The 20,389-nt window shown below is 38.9% G+C and overlaps 1 protein-coding gene across 1 annotated transcript; it reads right to left on the reverse strand.

Moving 5' to 3' along the window:
• Positions 1-552: 552 nt before the first annotated feature.
• On the reverse strand, positions 553-20,082 carry LOC139693820 (uncharacterized). Its single transcript, XM_071592112.1, has 3 exons — positions 20,049-20,082; positions 14,131-14,390; positions 553-1,647 (listed from the first exon to the last, which is right to left on the reverse strand). The coding sequence occupies exons 1-3, from the start codon at positions 20,050-20,052 to the stop codon at positions 775-777; spliced, it is 1,137 nt and encodes a 378-aa protein (XP_071448213.1). The 5' UTR covers positions 20,053-20,082; the 3' UTR covers positions 553-774.
• Between the last annotated feature and the right edge of the window lie 307 nt (positions 20,083-20,389).

The raw sequence follows: 20,389 nt of genomic DNA on the forward strand, positions 1-20,389 counted from the left end.
AAGTGCGTGAGTCGACAGAGTAATGAACATAAAGGTCTTTCGCTCATGCTAATTTGGGAAAGTACCACAAAGTTGAACATTTTAAGTGAAAGGAGTTTGAAAATTATCATTTAGTTTTTAACGCAATGATTTCTTCATAAGTACTCGTCCTTAGGCCAATTTATCTGCTGGCCATTTAAAGCAACTTGAAGAAAGATTTTCTAAATTTAACATCAATTTGTTTGAATGGTTTACACTGCCATGGTGAGGATTTATGCTTGTTCAACTAAACCCATAAGTAAACGACCATTAAAATAGGTAAAAGGTTAGTGCGCATGAGTAATAGAGAATAATTCATTGGTATTAATACGTTAATTCTTATCAAATGAAACCGTCCGATATTACCCGTCCGCCGACTCATCGACAGCATTTGACATATGTAAGTTATAACATACAAGGTTTAATCACTATGAGGGGAGATCAAATATTCACAGCGTCTCTAAAAAGTTAAATGATAAACATAAGTACAAAATATCTTTACAAAATTCATTTATTACACATTGACGTCTGATTATTAAGTGGTTTGTCTAAGATTTTTATCTAATTTAATGAATGATATGCATAGCAAGTCCATATTTAATAAAATGATAATAAATCATGGACCAATTTCATATTAAGAACACAGAAACAGTTCTTTATCACACATTTAGAAGACGAGTCAGAAGAAATTCGGTAATAATGTAACTCACATGGAAATAAATTCATTACAGCAATCTTTACCAAAGAAATATCATATCACAGAACCTCACACCGATTATTATCCAGTGCGTTGTGCAAGTTATTTGATATGGCCGGCGTCCTTTGGTGACAGTGTAGGTTAAAACCGGTCATCACTTCCTTGTTCCTGACCACATTCACCCTTGGAACCAGGCGCTCACAGCCACCTAACTCCCCATATCCTTTCGCACAACCAGGTGTTCCCTCCGCGGAATCCACCGCTCGCATAAGCTCTTTAAAAACCTCCACCACCCTCCAGTTATACTTCGCACTGCACTCGACATACCTCCATTTCCAACGCTTCCTTACCACGCGCGCTATCTCCCTCCGCTCGCGGCCCTCCGCCACGGCCAGAGAGCTCTGCTGCATCAACATCTGCTGATGCGCCTGTTGGAGGAGCACCGAGCTGGCATGAGTCGGGCCCTGCTCGTCCTGCGGCGACTCGGCAGGGGAAACTCCACCGACGCCCGGGGACTCCTGAGACGGTGACGAAGGGGGACAAGTCACGCCGAAGAACGAACCGGGAGGGTGATTGTTGTTCGTGATCAAGACATTCTCGTTGAGTCTGTCATGCTTATTGCCGACGACGACGACGGGGACATTGCGCATGTCCCGACTACCGGCCATCTGTTCCCGGAGGCACTTGATGTGTCTGAAGGTGTCGGCGGCGTTGGAGAGGTCGAACACGAGGACGTAGGCGGTGGCCGAGCGGAGTCCGTAGGAGCGGTAGTCGGTCCACTCGAGGAGGGAGTCAACGGGGAAGTAGGGGACGGGTGGGAGGTCGGATATCTTGAGATCGTAGAGGCGACCGTTGATGACCACCGAGGGGTAGTAGGTGTGCCGGCGGTCGGTCGGGTAATATCTTTCGCAGTAGTCGTTCCACACGAATTGCTGCAAAGAACAGAGCAAATCAAAGAAAACTTAAATAAACACGGGAATGAATATGAGAGATAAATTTTGTTCTATTTTATAATAAAATATCCGAAAGAGGAAATCAGTAAAAACTAAGCATTTTTGTATTTTTTGGATATTCCACCAAGTGACCACTCAAAACAATTGCTAGGCAATTAAATACAACCACAATAACAAACAGGATGATCACTTTTAAGGAGGTAATAGAACACATAATTCCATTGGTCAGCAGAATAAAAAGCTCTGAATCAATGGAAAGCCCTCCCAACTGTTATTCCCATTGTAAAAAATGAATATCATGCACACGCTACGGTTGACTCTGTTTTCCTCGCTTTATAGCATATTCCTGTGAGTAAACAAAGCAATGTTTTCTTAAAATATGAAATCACGGAATATGTGTACCACGAGCATCCCACCAATGGAACCGTGACTTTTAATCACCCTTAAAAGGAAAATTTGATACAGCCCATCAGTTGGAGAAATTCCGCAGTAGAGTCAACACAGGGCTTCGAGGCACACCGTGGGATTGCTAAAGAGGGAAATGCGATGCTCACGATGTGTAAATTTCATCACCAAAGACCTGAGATGGCCGAATAAAATTTTTGAATCCACTGAATACGTGAGCCAATGCTTCCACATACAATTAAAATCAGTCAATAGCATGTTATCGGGAATAAGGCAACAGTAACCGTCAGAATATATATAATGAGTGTGATTCACAACCAATTCACTGAGGTGTCACGTCTATTAGAGCTTTAATAGTCCATGCCATTTTTTGGGACTGGAATGCAAATACGTGACTCGTAGCAAACACGTAAAATGATCAGCACAAATTAAATTATCAAAATTATTTCCGAGCGTTGCAGATGTAATAATTTAATGGAGCTTGATTAAATCCTAGAATCCTAGCAGCTTCAGAAACCTAGCTCTAGTTTTTGGAATAGTTTTCGTTCTAGATAAAATTTTCCATGGAGACTTTTTTTTAAATGTACAATGGGCCCATTAATTGAGACTCATGACCAGAGTACAATTCATGATAAAATGACGAGCGGATGAAAATTACTTAAAAAGCTGGATTTTGGTCGACACCCGAGTGCATTTAAAAGTTTCTACTTGAGAGACGCACTCAATCAAATGAGAAGGGGCGGAGGGCTAACCGGGCATCCAGCTTGCGTCAATGCACTGCGAAGCCTGAAGTCGAAAGGGTTAAAGGTCATTGGAGAAGCGCCCACTCCAGCCATAGAGCACGACCTACTACCTACGCAGAACTGAAACGCACACTCATCTATGCTCTTATTATCACGGATTGTCTATGCTTAAGTATGCTCTTCCAATATGTTGACAGATCGGCAAGACGTATCTTCTGCGGTAAGCCTCCAGCAAGTGTCCTCGTTTACAATGGGAACCCCGAGGCAGCATTTAGTTTGTACAGGAGGCCTTTGCGGTACAAAATCCCTTAACTTAGGCTCAAGAGAATACGACCCCAATACCGACCATCTGTCAGTCAATATAACAGCCTGCGATAGCCTTTCCCTTCCAATCGAATCTATTATCAAACATTTCAATTTTATTTTCGTTTCTCACATCAATTTTAAATGATCACTTATACCATCAACTGTGCATTAAAATAAAGTTGATATGCATTAAAGAGAACATGTAAGCACACTTCACCCATTTTTATCACTCTAAAATTATATTACATTACTTTAAACTAAGTTTGCGGAATAAGGGAAAGAACATTGGTTTTATTTAAAAATATTTGGTTTTTAGAATTTAAATACAAGTAACTCGCAAGCAAATAAATATAAAAGTAGATATTTAGAGGATGTCTGCAAGAATATGTAAGAATTAAGTACACATATTTTGATAAATATTTCGCGGAGATACCAAAATTATAGTGTTTGAGAAATGTACACTGCCAGGTGCGGACAAGTAAAAGAAATAGTATTGTAATCACTCACTTATGGAATTATGGAAAATTGTTTTGCATAATTTACATAAATGCAATGATAATAATTGCAATAATTTAATTCTAGACAGCAATACGATTAGATGATTGCGTCACAGGAACATCCACTTCGTTCTTTTCATTTTATCACGTACATGCACATTCCGACACTCTTTAGACCTCCATTAGTTAAATATGATCTCGTTAGTAACGCTTTTCTGTTTATTAATCCACTCGTTAATGACAGAAGCAAAGACTTCCCGTGACTGTAATACAAGAATTTTAATTGTAACATGATACTCGGGCTCAGATAACGATGTTCACACCTTTAATGAGATGAATTCAAACGTGCGAACGCAATTCATCCCTATGAACGGCAATGTTATCATCTCTCGGCAGCTAGTCATAAAGAAAAAGTGGGTTACCAAACACACGGAATTCATTTTAATGGATGCTTTATAGTGTCAACTGAGAACGAAATAAAAACGGTTTCATTATATTGCATTTCAGGGTGGATTTTCAACGAACAGAAAACGTCCACGAATTATGAGGACAGATTTAAAACGGAACTGACGAATTACCGTAATACTCAGCCGGTCACGCATTGCTGCTGAGTGGACAGTTAAAATTGCGTCTGCCCGTTCGGAGGTACTTTGCCGCCAATGGCATTCACTCTGACACGTTCCTCCGAGTTTCAACATTAAAGCCCTCCCTATGGTGCCCTCCGAATCCGACAAAATCATATTTTAATTTTGGTAAAACCTTCATTAGAATGTTTCTGTCACGTTTTAGAGTTATCACCCAATTTCCACAAAAAATACGCTAATTAGTTGCTTTCAGATCGGCCTTGGATTTCTACAAAGACGATTAGCCTCCTACACTTTTAGCAAAAAAACATTTTTTTATGTTTTGGGTGATCAAAAGGCTGAGTGAATTTAATAGGAAATAACATTATTTCTAAGATAAATTTAAGTTGAACTGAAATCCTAGTATTACTATGTAAGCGACATGGTGTTTATAATTTTACAGTCGAGCAACCTTTTTAAATACAGATACTAATAATCCCCGCCGTAAGCTCAATTACTCACTTGTTCTACTTCACCTCTGGCAAAAAATAATTCATTTATTAATGACCTACTATCCATATTCTAGCTTTCAAAATGACACACAGTATCTTGGTCGAATGATTAATGCTTCACCAACGGCGCGGGAGAATTAAACCAGTCGGTTAATTTAAGGGAGGTCGAGTTGTTTGACCGTGGCTTTCCTGAATAAGCAACTCTAAGCGAAATGAACGTTTCCGTCAAAGATCTCATGTGGACCGCAGCAAACAAATTAAAAGACCACAACTACAAGTATCACAAGTCCAAAATATTTGGGAATTATTTCATCCTTCCCTCACCTAATTTATAGACCCCGTCAACGCTAGCAGCGTTGGATGAACGCCTAAAATCGTAGGCGGCTTTCACTCTGATAGAAAAATGTTTTTAAAATTTATTTTATGATTAATAAATCTACGCAGAAATTTATTATTTCGCGGAACCATTTTGATTCACTTTTGAATTGAAAAATATATTATCATTATTTTGTAATTCTTTCAGAGTAGGCTTTGGATTGACACATAGCACACTTCATTTATTAGCCTCGCCTAATAAAACCAAACCTGGCAGCCTACACTACAGTAAACTGATCTTCAACTGGCTGACTAAAACCTGATCCATTGCCAACCTTATAGATTTTATCTGTTCCCCACTGCCTGTCATTCCTATCTCCAGTTTCTCCCATGTCTCTATTACCATTCCATTTTCTTAATTCACAGGGTCCGTCCCAAAAATAACTATTGCTATTATCATCGTGTTTTTTGACCCAAAAGGCGCTAGCCCCAAACGTTTTGTGCTTCGTAGATAGACAGTGAATGGTAATTTTCACGTGAAACTCCTAGAAATACTGCGCAAAAGAGTGCCGTAGTATGTTGAGTAATATCGACCATAACGTGCATCTAATTTAATATTCATATTGGAAACATCGTATGCATCTGTCAATTGACTATATCATCATGTAAACTCTAGCGTCTATATTGACAGAATGGCCAACCCGACTCGTAAATACTGACCTCTATATGGCGCCTTATTGCATATGAAAAATATATACACAACTTTGTCAGTCTATACGCTTATTTCTGCTAGCAGCAGTTTTAAAAAAGCGTAAGAGGCAATATGAATTCCAAATTTGACGGTGATAGACTAGGTCTTACAATATGCAAATACTTTTTTATTTCTTGGTCACTAGTAAGATTTTGGTACCCAACGTATTCACAATGTTTTGTTTTTTTGTATTTTTACCTGACATAGATGTATTTTCCTATTTTAGATATATATATATATATATATATATATATATATATATATATATATATATATAAATGATTATTCTGATGACGAAGGCCGTGCCGTCGAAACGTCAAAACAGTATATGTGTGTGTCCTTTCTTTGTGTTTCTATGGTTTAAAAATCTACATCTGTGTATTTACTATATATATTTGTGCGTCGCCGAAGAGCGTTCCATTTCGAAGATATATATATATATATATATATATATATATATATATATATAATGTATAACACTTAGCACTAGTGGACACAGACAAAAACACAGAAACACACAAAAAAAGAGACTCACTATTTTTCGAATTTTCGGTGGTCGTTGCCACCTTTATCAAGGAGGAGAGGGACAGAACTGAAGGGAATACGAGGGCTGGAGCGATGGATGGAAGGGGAAGGTGGGGAGGGAATTCCGAAGGGACGGGTTTGGAGGGGCAGCGTTAGAAGGGTGGGGAAAATGTAGAAGGTGATGGGGGTGGAAGGGGGATGAAAATATAATTAGAACAGGGTAATTAGTGCCTAATATTGATTCCTGGCCAGTTCCAGGACTCCAAAAGCCAGATGAAGGATTGCTCTAGTGTTTTCAGTTTCAGAGGAGGATCAGAGGGTGGGAGGGATGCTATGATTGATACACTATAGCATTTATCAAAGGGAGTGTTGTGTTCGGAGGCGTGTTTGGGGATAGGGAGCATGTCAATGAAGGAAGAGTTTTTGCATGAGGCTCGGTGGTTGTTGATTCTGATATTGAGGGGTGTGGTGGTTTGCCCAATATAATAGGCCGGGCACAGTTGGCACTTCAGAAGGTACACTACATTGCTAGAAGTGCAAGTAGAGGAGGGAATTGGTGGGAGAGAGTTAAAAAGCGGGTGGGAGAGGGATGGGATTTTGGTTTTGAAAATAGGGCATGTTTTACATCTGGGTTTATTGCAAGGCGTTGGAGTGGTTTTAGGACGGGTTGGGGATTTAAGGAGTGGATTTGTTGATTTGAGGAGATCGGATAGGTTGGCGGGGCGTTTGAAAGTAACTGAGGGGCATTTGGGAAAAAGGTTGGCGGTGGCATTATGATTTTTTAGGATAGGGTAGAGGTCTTTCAGGATTGATCGTATAGATTCTAAGCCCGGGAAGTATGTAGTGCAAATTGAGAGAGGGTGGGGTTCCGCGGTGGAGGAAGGTTTGGGAGTGTACGCATGTTTTCGGATTCTTTTGTTCAGGAGGGATTCGGGATAACCTCTTTTTAGGAGGGAACAGTGTAGACTTGAAAGGAAATAATCAAGGGAATCAGGGTCACTACAAATTCTGTGTCCCCTTGTGGATAGGGAGTAAGGAATGGAGCGTTTTGTGTGATATGGGTGGCAACTATTGTAGTGTAAGTATTGCTGTTTGTTTGTGGGTTTAATATGTACAGAGGTGTGAAATGTTTGGTTTCTTAATGTAACATTTACATCTAGGAAGGTGATTTGGGAGGAGGATACTGTAGAACTGAAGGAAATAGAGGACGAAGCATTGAGGTCGGAAATGAAAGCTTTCAGGGAATCGGTACCATATTGCCAGAGGAGGAAGATATCATCGATGTACCTGAGCCACAATAGAGGTTTCAGTGGTTGTTTTGACAGGAATTTCTTCTCTGCGAGACCAAGAAAGAGGTTTGCATAGGAAGGGCTGAACCTGCTACCCATGGCACAGCCCTTGATTTGTAAGAAGAATTTGTCGTTAAAGAAAAAGGAGTTGCGGGTGAGGATGAACTCGGAAAGACTAAGGAGAAAATCTGTGCTGGGTATGTGTGGCTCAGGGCGTTGGGAGAGGTAATGTTTGAGAGCGGAGAGACCTTCTGAGTGGGGAATCGATGTGTATAGGGATGTTGCATCTATGGTGGCCATAATGATCTCAGTATCTGGAGGGAGGGAGGTTGATTTTAGCCTTTCCAGGAAATGGTAAGAATCTTTGGTGTATGACGGTAGGGAATGGACTATCGGTTGGAGATAGTGGTCTACAAATGCAGAGATTCTTTCAGTTGGGGAGTGACGGGAGGATAAAATCGGACGACCGGGATTCCCAGGCTTGTGAATCTTTGGAAGGATATAGAAATGAGGGGTGCGTGGGTGGGGAGGGGAGAGGAGGTCCAGGTCTGAAGGAGATAGACCCTCATTTGGCCCGTTGGACACGAGAAATTCAATAAGTTCCTTCTGAAGTGCGGGGTTTGGGTCTTCGGGGATTTGCCGGTATGCGCACGTATCCGAGAGTTGCCTGTCAACCTCCGTTATGTAATCCGATCTATTTAAGACAACAACTGTTGAACCTTTGTCCGCGGAAGTAATGATGATATTAGGATCCTTAATTAGCCTTTTTAGTTCAGTGGATTCGGTTGGAGACAGGTTGGGTCGAGGATTTAGGGTCTTGAGGAAAGACGGGTTGGAAATTCTGGACAGGAGAAGGTTTATAAAAATTTCAATTGGATGATTTGGGGGGAGGGGATTGGGTTCTCGGGCAGAAGCCGGCTTGAATTTATGTAAGGCGTTGTGAAGGGGTCTGGAAACTTGCTGGAGTGACGGTTGGGAATCCCAAAATGCCTTCCACCGGAGATTCCGGCAGAAATGCAATACGTCCGCGAGGATTGTCACGTGGTTTACTCTGGGGGTGGGGGTAAAAGAGAGGCCCTTGTTCAAAAGGGAGGCCATATTTGGGCTAAGGGGTTTGGAAGAAAGGTTAACCACGTGGCTTGCGGCGTCCGTGTCTTCGTCTGGCGGGATGGGGGTGGTGGGTCTGGAGGGTCTGGAGCGGGGGTGTCTTTGGGGGAAAGGCCCTCGAGGGTTCGGTGGAGGCAGATTATACATGGAAGCAAGGTCCGGTTTGAAGAGGTGTAGGGGTGGGGGAGGAGGGGGGAGGGTGGCCAGGCTTAGCGGTAATTGGAGACCTTCTCGGAAGTGCGACATGCAGAGGTTGGAAAGTTTCCTGAGTAATTTTTGACGCCGACGTTGTAGCGAGCGCGCGGACGCCCTAAGAGTCTCTTCTACTCTGTGTAGGAGATGTGGCGCGGTCAAGGAAATGATTTTAATCAGGGAGTTTATTGAATTTTGATATGCGGCAATGAGATGATAGTACTGATTTCGTATAAAGTGACAGAGGAAAAATGAGTGTTGGAATGTTAGTATATTCAAGGAAGGACGCAGTTGGGGAGGTAAGCCCGAAAGTGGGAATTTTGTACGTAAACCATTGGGAATAATGCCTAATGTGATGCACGCCGAAAGAAACTCAGAGTGACCGGTGTATACTCCCTTTGATAAATGCTATAGTGTATCAATCATAGCATCCCTCCCACCCTCTGATCCTCCTCTGAAACTGAAAACACTAGAGCAATCCTTCATCTGGCTTTTGGAGTCCTGGAACTGGCCAGGAATCAATATTAGGCACTAATTACCCTGTTCTAATTATATTTTCATCCCCCTTCCACCCCCATCACCTTCTACATTTTCCCCACCCTTCTAACGCTGCCCCTCCAAACCCGTCCCTTCGGAATTCCCTCCCCACCTTCCCCTTCCATCCATCGCTCCAGCCCTCGTATTCCCTTCAGTTCTGTCCCTCTCCTCCTTGATAAAGGTGGCAACGACCACCGAAAATTCGAAAAATAGTGAGTCTCTTTTTTTGTGTGTTTCTGTGTTTTTGTCTGTGTCCACTAGTGCTAAGTGTTATACATTATTATTCACGTCCGTGAGTCTTTCAAAAAGTGTTATATATATATATATATATATATATATGTATAAAAAAATATGTGTACATACATAAATATTTTTTATACGTTGCCTATTTCTCAGCAACAAAGAATTCCTACTCTTTTTACATTTTTCATCGTCATCGCTGCATACTTCAGTACTTTGTCTTGCAAATCGAAGAGCAAATTATTTAGCCGGTCTCTATGCACATTTTTCCCATTTTTGGTCGACAATACTTAAGTTCCTAGCCTTCCGATTTCCACGAGAGACAGTATATGCCTTTAGTGTTATTTTGTTCCAATACACTTGCTCAATAAAAATGTAAAGACATTTTTGGAGATATTTTTTTTGGGGCGGCCACATCCCATCGCTACCCAGATATGGCAATCCATTTAATCAGCATTTAAAATATATAGCGGCCAAATTAATTTCCAGTAAACAAAACAATAATGCCAAGCCAGGCCAAAATGCATCAGACCACCAACTATAGCAATATTTATTTGGACACGAAAATATTAACAGTTTTTAAATATGTTCCTTGCGAATAAGGTTATATTTTTAAAACAAGAGTATATTAATTCTGATTTAGGGAAGAATTTACTCAAGTACATACGTACTTATTACATCTAAATTCGTGCTGTCTCAATGTGAGATTCAATTTAACGAGACACATTCTATAGATGGAAATAGACTAGATGAATATAAAATCTTAAGAGATGGAAACGAACGTCCAAGTGGATACATGCAATCATATATTTTCAAAAGTGTTAAATGTATATTCGTTCTTACTACGGTCATCAGTTCAAATAATGGTTTGTAAAAACATTCCCAGTCACCCAGCCTCCTGATAGCCTCTTTATTCCTTCATGCGCCATCCACTTCTGTCTCTTGATTTCCGTAATTCATCATCATTGGCCATCTTTTTAATTCTTCCATCCATCACTCGCTAAGTTTTGTCCTTTTGAATGCTACCGCACCCTAGGATGTATCCATTTGGTTTCTGTTTCTTCTTCTAAAGCCCTTAAGAGGATTATTCCTTCCCACAATCTTTGAAGTACTTCTTCGTTTGCTGTTCGATTTATTTTACTCTCTGAGCTAGTCAGTGGGATGTTGATTTTACTGCTTCTAATACTCATTCATCTTCTACAATACTCCAAGTGTCTCAGCACTATTATAGCGAACTCTACCTATTGATTAATACCGGTTTTTACATCTATGCATTAATTTTTAGCTTTAGTAGTTGTTTCATCTAATTGAAAACCTTTTTCGCCTAAGCAACTTTGTTCACCATCTTCCTCTTGTTTCTATCATCAATAATGCTCTAATCGGCAAACCTATTTACGAATTTATATCTTCCCATGATTTTGCTTAAATATTATCTTCCTTAATTCGACTGCAAACTATTAAATTATTGATATTTTTGTTTATGTTAAGGTTAATATTTTTTGTTCCCTTCTCACCGCACACTGGTGGACCCTCGGCAGGTATTCTTTCTCCCCAGTACAGATGGCTATGGAATCACTAAATGGCGATATATGTGCCCAAGTAGTAGTTTTTTATGGGAGGCGACCGACAGCTAAGGCCATTTGCGCCATTAGGGAAGATGGGAAAGGAAGAGCGGAGAAAAACCCGCCGTCGACATTATCCTACTCTTGTCGAAAGGCACCAAGGGGTCCGCAGTTTATCGTCCCATCCGACGGACGTCATACTCACTCAAAGTGCTCTTCACAAATCACCTCAAGTAGAGATAGGGATACCAATGAAAAATATTTGTCTCCTGGATTTGAACCCTCTCGGTGGGAATCCTGTACGTTAGCCACCGAACCATCCCGATCCCCCTTATGCTCCCAATCTACGTGTATTTCTACTCCGTATTTCATCTTTTCCTCGATTCTTTCCATCTCTTTCCCACGCTATACGTCAAATGGTAAGTTATTAATATGGAGAAATTCTCGCATGTAAATCTCTTTTAGCTTCTTCTCTGATTCAACCGCGCCAAACAGCTTTGGTCCTCTTCGAATATAGAGCACGCTTCAATACTATATCGTTGCAGTTGAAACCAATTTCTTTCAATAGAAACAGTATTGATTTCCATTCTACGTTGTCAAAAGCTTGCTCCAGATCCATGAATGCAATAAAGGTCCGTTGACCTTCTCGACCATCTTCTGTACGTTGATACATAGAGGGAAAATAGATTATGTTGCTTTTCTACCTCTTTTAAACCAAATAATCGTCACTTGGATCTTCTCTGCTTTTCTCTCTATTTTAGTTTGAACCTTCCATGCAATTGTCATTGTTTCAATACATTTCTGCTCTTTTGATATTCAGGTTAAGGACGATCGTATTCTTCTTAGTCAATTGACCCATCTTACAAATATTTGATATTGAGCTGTACAGGGTTATCATGTCTTCATTCCTGAATAATTTTTATTAGCTCATTCTCGGTCGCTTTGTAATTTTTCAGATAGATTTATTTAGCTAATGCCATAAATTTTCCGTTTCAATTCGTGATATTTAATTGCCTTAATCTTATAGACTATCTCATCTGCAGCTTAGCTGCTAATTGGGAAACATCATTTTATCGCTCAGAACATGAAAGCTTTGTTCCATGCCTCTAAAGGGCATTCTATAGTTCCAACAACGGATAGCAGTGGCTTAGTGCGGTTGCCTTAAGTCAAACACATTCATATTAATGGAAGCTGTGAAAGAGATTATGGTATTTCAGCACTATTTGGAGATCAAACAATTGGTATTACCGCATCACATTTTATTTTACGTTCCATTTGTTGCCACAAAATTGTCATCGGTTTGTTCCTCATTATGTTTCTCATGCAGTATATAAAATATCCCACATAAAAACGCTTTTGATTTATTCAAAATGAAAATGGCAATAATTATCATTCTTAAGGATGATTACTATATTTTTTCGAATCATATGTATCATATTGGCTGCACTCCCTCAAGCTATAATTTGAGGACCATATTTCTTGTTGCAATCAGAAGATTCGAATTGATGTTAGGCAAACCCATTAACAGCAATATTTGAAACATTTGAAAGTGAAATTAGACATGTCTTCGCTTTTTGGGGACTTTCTCTCATTTCGCCCAGAGTTAAAGAACAAAGGTCAAAGGGAACAAGTGCTAGTGATCCTTAATTGATTGCTCTCAATGGAATTCATGTGAATTACTGGAATTCCTACTAATAATTTTGAGAATGACCATGCCTCTGCTTCACCTCTATTTGCCCTTTTGCCGGTCACGCTGGTGAGTATAGGTGAAAGGTGAATTCATTGAGGATGGGACCGTCGCCAACACAAGTTTCAACCTCCTCCCCTAAAGCTATCTGGATCGTAAAACGCACATTCTAAAATAAAATGGATTTGATGTAACATTCTCACTGTTAGACGGATTGAATGTGACGTAACAATAGTATTACCGTTCCTCTTTGCTCAGCGTTCTTAGCTAGTACTCGGAAATTGTGACATTTGTGAGTTTGATACTATACTGTTCTACTGTGAGTTCTACTATTGCAACATTACATTAATTGGTTCAATTTATTGATATAATTACTGAAAGGGCAACTTTAAAAATGTAATATATCAAGGTTATTCATGGACTTTAAGAATAATAAATGCTAATCGCGATAAAAAATACATGCTGAAAGAATTCATTTTGATTTTTCATGTCAATCAACGAATACTCTCCTTAATGCCTAAATACGTGAAATAATATGCCCAGCGAAACATAAAGAGGGTCAGAATTTCTTTGGAAGCTCAATTTTTTATACTCTACTTAATCCAATATTAAGATAATAGGTTATCAAATTGGTCATATACATCATTGGAACTTAAGCACTTTAATAACCAACACCACTTTTTAATCTTAAATCCACATTAAGGAATTGTGAACATTTTCCAGGTGGGATATTTATGTAATAGGTACATATAAGCCGAAGGTAAAAGAATTCAAATTAAACTATCGTTTTCCCTCTTTAGATGAGGTCAATCATGAGCCTCCCCGATTTACGTAATTTCCCCGTTATAAATGCCTCACTGCGGCATGACGACGAACTGCGCCGAAAGGAAGTAATGCGAGCTACTATCGTGCAATTCATTTCAATGGTACGTGATGAAATTTGGATTCGCAATATGGACACCACCGGTGGGAAAACAAGCATCACGGCAAAGCGATCGATAAACCACTGAGACAGAACTACAGTTCACCTGGAAGTAAAGCGGGATACATGAAAAAAAAATCTTGCCTTACACTTACTACGGATACCAGAGGTACGTGAATTGATATAAATTGGAATTGGCCCCCTCGAATAAACTTGATTACAGATCAAAGTGCTCAGGGGTCGTCAGTGTGGAAGTATCTCTCTGATGTATGGGCCCGAAGGCTCATTTGTTTAGAATGGACATTTCACCTGGATGATAGAAGTCTTCCCTACGGCTGGCGCGCCGAGAAGAATGATCTTGACGAGGTCCGAAGTTTCCGGTGGGCTGTAGTCATCCGGCAATGCGATGGGATTGTGGTGTGACTCCGCGTCCTCGTCTTCCTCCTCCTGCTCCTCCTCCTCTTCCTCCTCCACGTCCTCCTCTTCCTCTTCGTCGCTCCCCTCCTCGTCCTTCATCCAGTCCCCGCCCGCCACCATCCCCCTCTTCTCCAGATAATCGAGGTCGAGGTCTGCAAAGACAAACATTGGTTGCGAGCGAGCGTCGGAGAGCGAAGGGTGGGATTAATGGCCGGGAAGATTTACGGCATGCACCCGTAAAATTATTAAATGCGCTTTACGACGATCCATTAAGGGCGAGCATTTTGTGAGAAATATACTCATCAGAACATAGATACAGGCTCGCCAGACCACATCCATTTACCAAGTCACTTTAAAAGAGGCAATCATGCTCTTCCATTAAAAGTGTAGCAAGCGAATGACGAAATGAACTAAATTCATCAGTATCCATTACGTATATTCGTGCAACCGCCGATTAAAAGATTTTTCCAAATGCAATGTTGTATTTTTTTAGCGACAACAACCACCACAAAAAATCTGTAGATATTATCCAGGTATATGGTCGCAATGGAATCTCTTATGTGCGGAGGCAAGGTTTTTAAACACCCATGCGTTTAAGTCGTTTCGGAAGGTTAATTTCTATTTCCCTAATGTATTCAATACTGCCCTCTCCTTAAATTTTCCTCACACCTCTCTCACTTTAGCACAATTTTTTATACACATTCTTCTGTTCTAAGGGCTCCATATTATTCTCATCTCGGGAGTATCTTGGACAAAAGACAACCCTTAATTACTCGATCACCCTCTTTCCTTTCAAAAAATTAACTCGTCCCTCTTATATGTTTACTGATTCCACTCCAATTCGTTTTTCTAATACCTGCGTATCACGCTTCATTCATACTTTTCCATTACTGATCCATCTTTATCCAGATGCACCTAACTTTTTCCCATAAAATATGTTAGGATGAGTTAACTTATATACATTGCCAATTTGGCACCTTAAGCAAACATTTATTTATTTAATAATCCACATACTATCAAAAAAAACTTTCCACTGGAATCATCCTTGCGTCTTCTCATCTTTTCACATTAGTGCATGTGCAGTTCATCAGTGCATGAAACAAAAATACTTCAATGATATTCGATGCATATAACAATGTCATTCACCAGCTTTAGGTCGTTTCTGTGAATGTTTATCAACTTGCCGTAAGTCGTCACGAAAGGATTCATTTTAATTTTAACACTAGAAGTAATTAAATTTTCTCGAAAATTTCCTTATCCTCCCTTCTATATACTTTCATCTAAATTTACCTTAAGAGACCATGAAGTCTTTAACACCTTCATGGCATTTTCCTTAAGAGGAAACTTCAGCTTCGATAGTCTTAATTGGTCAATCAGGACTTATTTATGAAACTCCAACACCGTGTACGCTCCAATCTAAAGTACCATATAATGCTACGTTTAATCGAATGAGCATTAATGAGCTACTTTCTCTTTCTAAATCACGTAATAGAAGTTAGTTAAAAGAATAGTTACAAAAAGTGACGGGCAGGAAAATATATGCCAGAACAAACCTGCTACCCAATTACCTCGGGAGGGTGAATTCTGGTAAGCCCAGCCTTACTACTCAACGGAGCGATAGAAACATATCATTAGAGGGTGATAGAAATATCAAAAAGGAGAAATGAAAGATAAAATTTTCTGATTATGTCTTACTATTAGTTAGAAGTGATAAAAACGCTCATGTGTGGATCAAAACAACACCAAACATTAAAATGGCATTCCTATTATATGATCTAATTATTAAAATAAATAAACCATTCAACTTCCTTCAATTTTGAGAATTTTTGTGATACAAGTTATTAGTAAAAAGGTCCTACTAATAACTAACGCCCAAATTAGTGATATTACCAAAATCAAACGAAAAAAAATTAAAAAGTAAATCAATTTAGCCAATTTATTATTTTTAATTGCGTGATCATAAACGTTCGGAGATCTATCATGCGTTTACTGTTTCGTGATAGTAAAATTTATTATTTTCTTCGAAAAAATAATCTACGTATTAAAAAATTCATGAGCATAAAGAAAGATAAAATTAAATTCGATAAACACGAAGAAAACATTTACCGCTATGAACGGTGCTGGGAATACTAATTTTACACTTTGCCAATTTTGTCAACTTAAGCAAGCATTCATCTTTCAATAATTGGCATAAAACCAACAAAATTCATACCGGTATCCACGAGCCTTTTAATCTATTTTATAATACATAATACTCATTATTGTCGAAAAAATATAAATTTCCAATGAAAGTCTCAATTACCGAAATACCGAGTATATAGTAATATATATATTATATACTCACGTTAGGTTAAAACAAAGAAATAATTTGCCGTTATGAGAAATGTTGCCAATTATTAATATTCACTTTAAACATGGTGTATTTATTCCTTTTCTTATTAAATTATATTATCAATATCGTAGACATAATAATCTTATTAAATTGAAAATTATATTAAAGTACGCCAAGATGTGGATTATTGAGACTTGCAATGAATTTACAGTTAGTTTTTATTGTGCGAGTTGGCTGAAGATATAATTCAGATTAAGTAGACTACATAATGTCTGAAACTGGTATTCTCCTACGTCGACCGATTAACTTTTTCTACTTACTGATATAAAAAAGTCGTTTCCAACTTAATTGGTCCATTGCCATGGAAAAACAACAGAACTATACTCGAAAGAGTTGTAAAATTTTAAAAGCGTTACTTCCGCAACGAAGTCCACTCTACCACATGAGAACTAGCCCTCCGAACGACAATGGCGTCAACGCCGAACGCCGATGTCGTTTTCGGTGATTGGCATTCCAAGCTACTAAAACCGTAATCTGATGGAAAAGCTGATGGAACAAAACGTATCTAGTGAATTTTCTCCCGCTCGCTAAAGGACGCAATTCGCTAAGAGGACTGCTGCAGCACACAATTCCAATCAGCCCAAAACGACGGGCGACTACCAATGATTTCCGCAATACGGAATTGCTACCCTAACTGGGCATCCTGTAACGACACATCGTGTAATATTGACTCAGGTGATGCTGAAATTTGATATCGCACGGCAGTTATTAAACTGCGCCGGCGTTCCTTTAAAAATTCAAAAGGCAGAATAAATCATAAATTCAATTGCAAAAATGACCAAAAAAATACGTTTCCGATCCAAAATTGAGATTAACCAGAATCAAATCCATGCGGTTTTATTTGACACGGTAAAAAAAATTCTCATAACTCTTACTTAACCGTAAATTCTTTTCCAAATAAAGTATAATAAAATATAATGTAATGTGAAGTGTAATAAAAAATAATAAACAATGGTGTTCCCACAAAAGGGTGAAGGAATGAAATGCAGTTTCATTATTATAGTTTCCCTATCTCTTTGAAGGGTCATTTTGCTATTAACAGAATCGCCGCTGGTAAAATGTTTTTATCTTTAAATACTGGGGGATATTTTGCTTCATTATCATTGGGATTTCCTGCAGTAAGATTATCATGTCCGCAAATTTCGTGCTTTCACGGAACATTTATTCTGATTCGCTCACCTGTCATAATATTTTTCAGGCGATGATTTATGAAGTTGACCTTTGATATTACTCACTGGCCCGGCAACATCTACAGTCTGCCTGAAATAATTCCATTAATGGCCTTTTAACCTTTAGGCGCTTTAATTCACGCATTTCAAAAAAATGTATTTAGTTAATTTTCATCGTCTACATTGGAAATGAAATCTTTTGCTGCTTAGGAGACATTCATATTAAATATGTAACATAAATATTCCGAGAAAAATGTAACAAGATGAACGATAAATTCATTAATCATTGATTCGCTAAATATAGATTGTTGAATAAGAGATAATGAACTGAATTACATAGAGAAATCCAACTGTACACATTTTACGGTACCGAAATTTTTCTCAATGACCGGAACTCGAATCCGGATTCCTCGATTTCCAGCTGAGTGCTTTGATCAAATAAGCTTCCGAGTCTTCCTCTTACACTGCGTGGCCTGGGTTCCGTCCTCGGTCACGACAAAAAATTTCTAAATTTCTAAATTTCTGCATTTTGATACAAACTAAAGATTTTTTCCTAAAATTAACTTTCTTGCAACTCCTTCAGTTATTTCAAAGTAATTAAATTTTGTGAATATTATTATTAAGTAGTCTAATGTTTAAGGTGCATTTTGGGTGGGCCATATTTGAACGGTGATACATTTTTTGCCCCTTCTGAAGAAACAACTAAACATATGGTATTAAAATATACCTTTCCTCAATTTTCATAATTCCTTCCTCCATTCATTTCGTACAATATGCATTTTCCACCTCCTCCTCGTTTGCTTCACCTTCTCCCATCTATCACAGTCTTTAACATCCTATCGCTAATTGAAATGCTCGGCATCCAACTTTCCTACCTCCATTTGATTTCACCCGATAATCCATCCCCACCATGCCGTGCACTTTTTTGTTTATTTTCCTTTCAAGTCATTTCACCTTTTCCGCACATCTCCCCACCCTCATCTCAAAATCTTTCGATCTTTGCCTTTGTCATCTTGTCTCAAAGACCATTTAACCGTACCCTACAAAACCAAGCTATAGAGATATAATTAAAATTCCTCAATGTTTCTTTGGAATCATCTCTCAATTAAATTATCCAATGCAACTTTGCACCTTCTCCCTGATAAAATTATTCAAGAAAAAATTATAATTCAAAATATCACTGAATACAGAATATTTAATCTGTATTCCGTCCTTTTCGAGACCAATGCATACATCGAAAATACAGATTACCATGTACAGATATCAAAAATCAATTAATACGAAAATAATATATTTCTCGTTTTTTGACAACTCGGAAGATTGGACAGGAAATCAAAATTTTGAAAGTCTCTATTAGCGGGAAAGAAAACAATGAACGAAATTCATCGCTAATTTTTATCCAAAAATTGAGAAGTGTATCGCACCGATTTACCACGGACAAATATATGCCGAAATTTAAGGTCCTTTTTTGATATCCAACGCACATAGCTGTCTCGATAAATGATACGACACGTGCGCGTGCCTCCTACTCACTATCGAGGGCGTGGGAAGAAAACCCGAACGCGCGAGCGAGACCCACGTGTGCTCGGCGGGAATTAGCGAGCATTGTAGACCTCTTAGAATATGTGAGAAAATAGGGATAAGACTTAGAATCACGGATAGGAGAAATAGTGGAGGATATCCCTATGTCTAAGATGCGTACGCAAAACGAAACTTGTGCGGCGTTTAGTGGTATAGAACGCACCTACTCTAGAGGACGGCGTAGCACATTTCTTTTACATTACCTTTAAATGGCTCTAGCGCTTAATTACTGTTACAATTCTGAAAAGAACTTTCCACCTTGGAAAAAAATTTTGTCCTCAAACACGAATCCTCTTTTCGTGAAGTCATCAAACTCGCTACTACAAAAAAAACAATCCATCAATGCCTGAAAAAAATGGTAATGACAAAAAATTAAAAACATCAAATTCAGATAAGGGATAGAAAAAGATATTGTATTCATCTATTGATAATAATGTTCGTTAAGAACAGAGCCATTTTACTTCTTTCTTAGACTTGACTACGATGATATTCACAATGAAATCTAAATCACTGATAGACATCACTTTAACCAAATTTTATGACCCCGCGGATCGGTAGCGTGCCATTCCCTCGTAAAATGGCACGCTACCCATTTTAACTATTTTCCAATCTTAAGAGCAAAAATATTAATGGAACATGAAATTTTTTTTTTAATATAGCCCACTTACCCATTACGCATTCAAAAGATCGAGACCTGCATGAGTCCTTCTCTGCTTTCCAAAAGAAGATTTTCCAAAACCTTAAGTCCGCGATTTTTAAGCGAAGTTACAGTTCAAGTAGGAAAATCCCGCCACACAACTTTCGTCCGTACAGTCCACAGGAAATCACAATTTCAAAGCACCCACTTCTGGCAGAAGAGAACTCAGACGAACCTTCTCTTCCGAATAAAGAAATCCATGGAATTTTTTTATTACGGAAGGAGTGCTGCGTTTTCATGCGACGAAAGATAAGTTACGCCGGGATAATATTCAACACCGGTAAAAAGGGGAAGCAACAGCAGCAGCACAGC

This window comes from Hetaerina americana, unplaced genomic scaffold (genome assembly GCF_022747635.1).
Source record: "Hetaerina americana unplaced genomic scaffold, ioHetAmer1.1.p SCAF_5, whole genome shotgun sequence".
In the NCBI taxonomy this organism is placed as follows: Eukaryota; Metazoa; Arthropoda; class Insecta; order Odonata; family Calopterygidae; genus Hetaerina; species Hetaerina americana.

What these genes read in the sequence shown, in the direction of transcription:
- LOC139693820 (XM_071592112.1), bottom strand. An exon ending in GGAAGACTTCTATCATCCAG is followed by an intron (nt 1,648 to 14,130) that starts GTGAAATGTCCA and finishes TGTTCTTTGCAG; the next exon opens with CAATTCGTGTGGAACGACTA.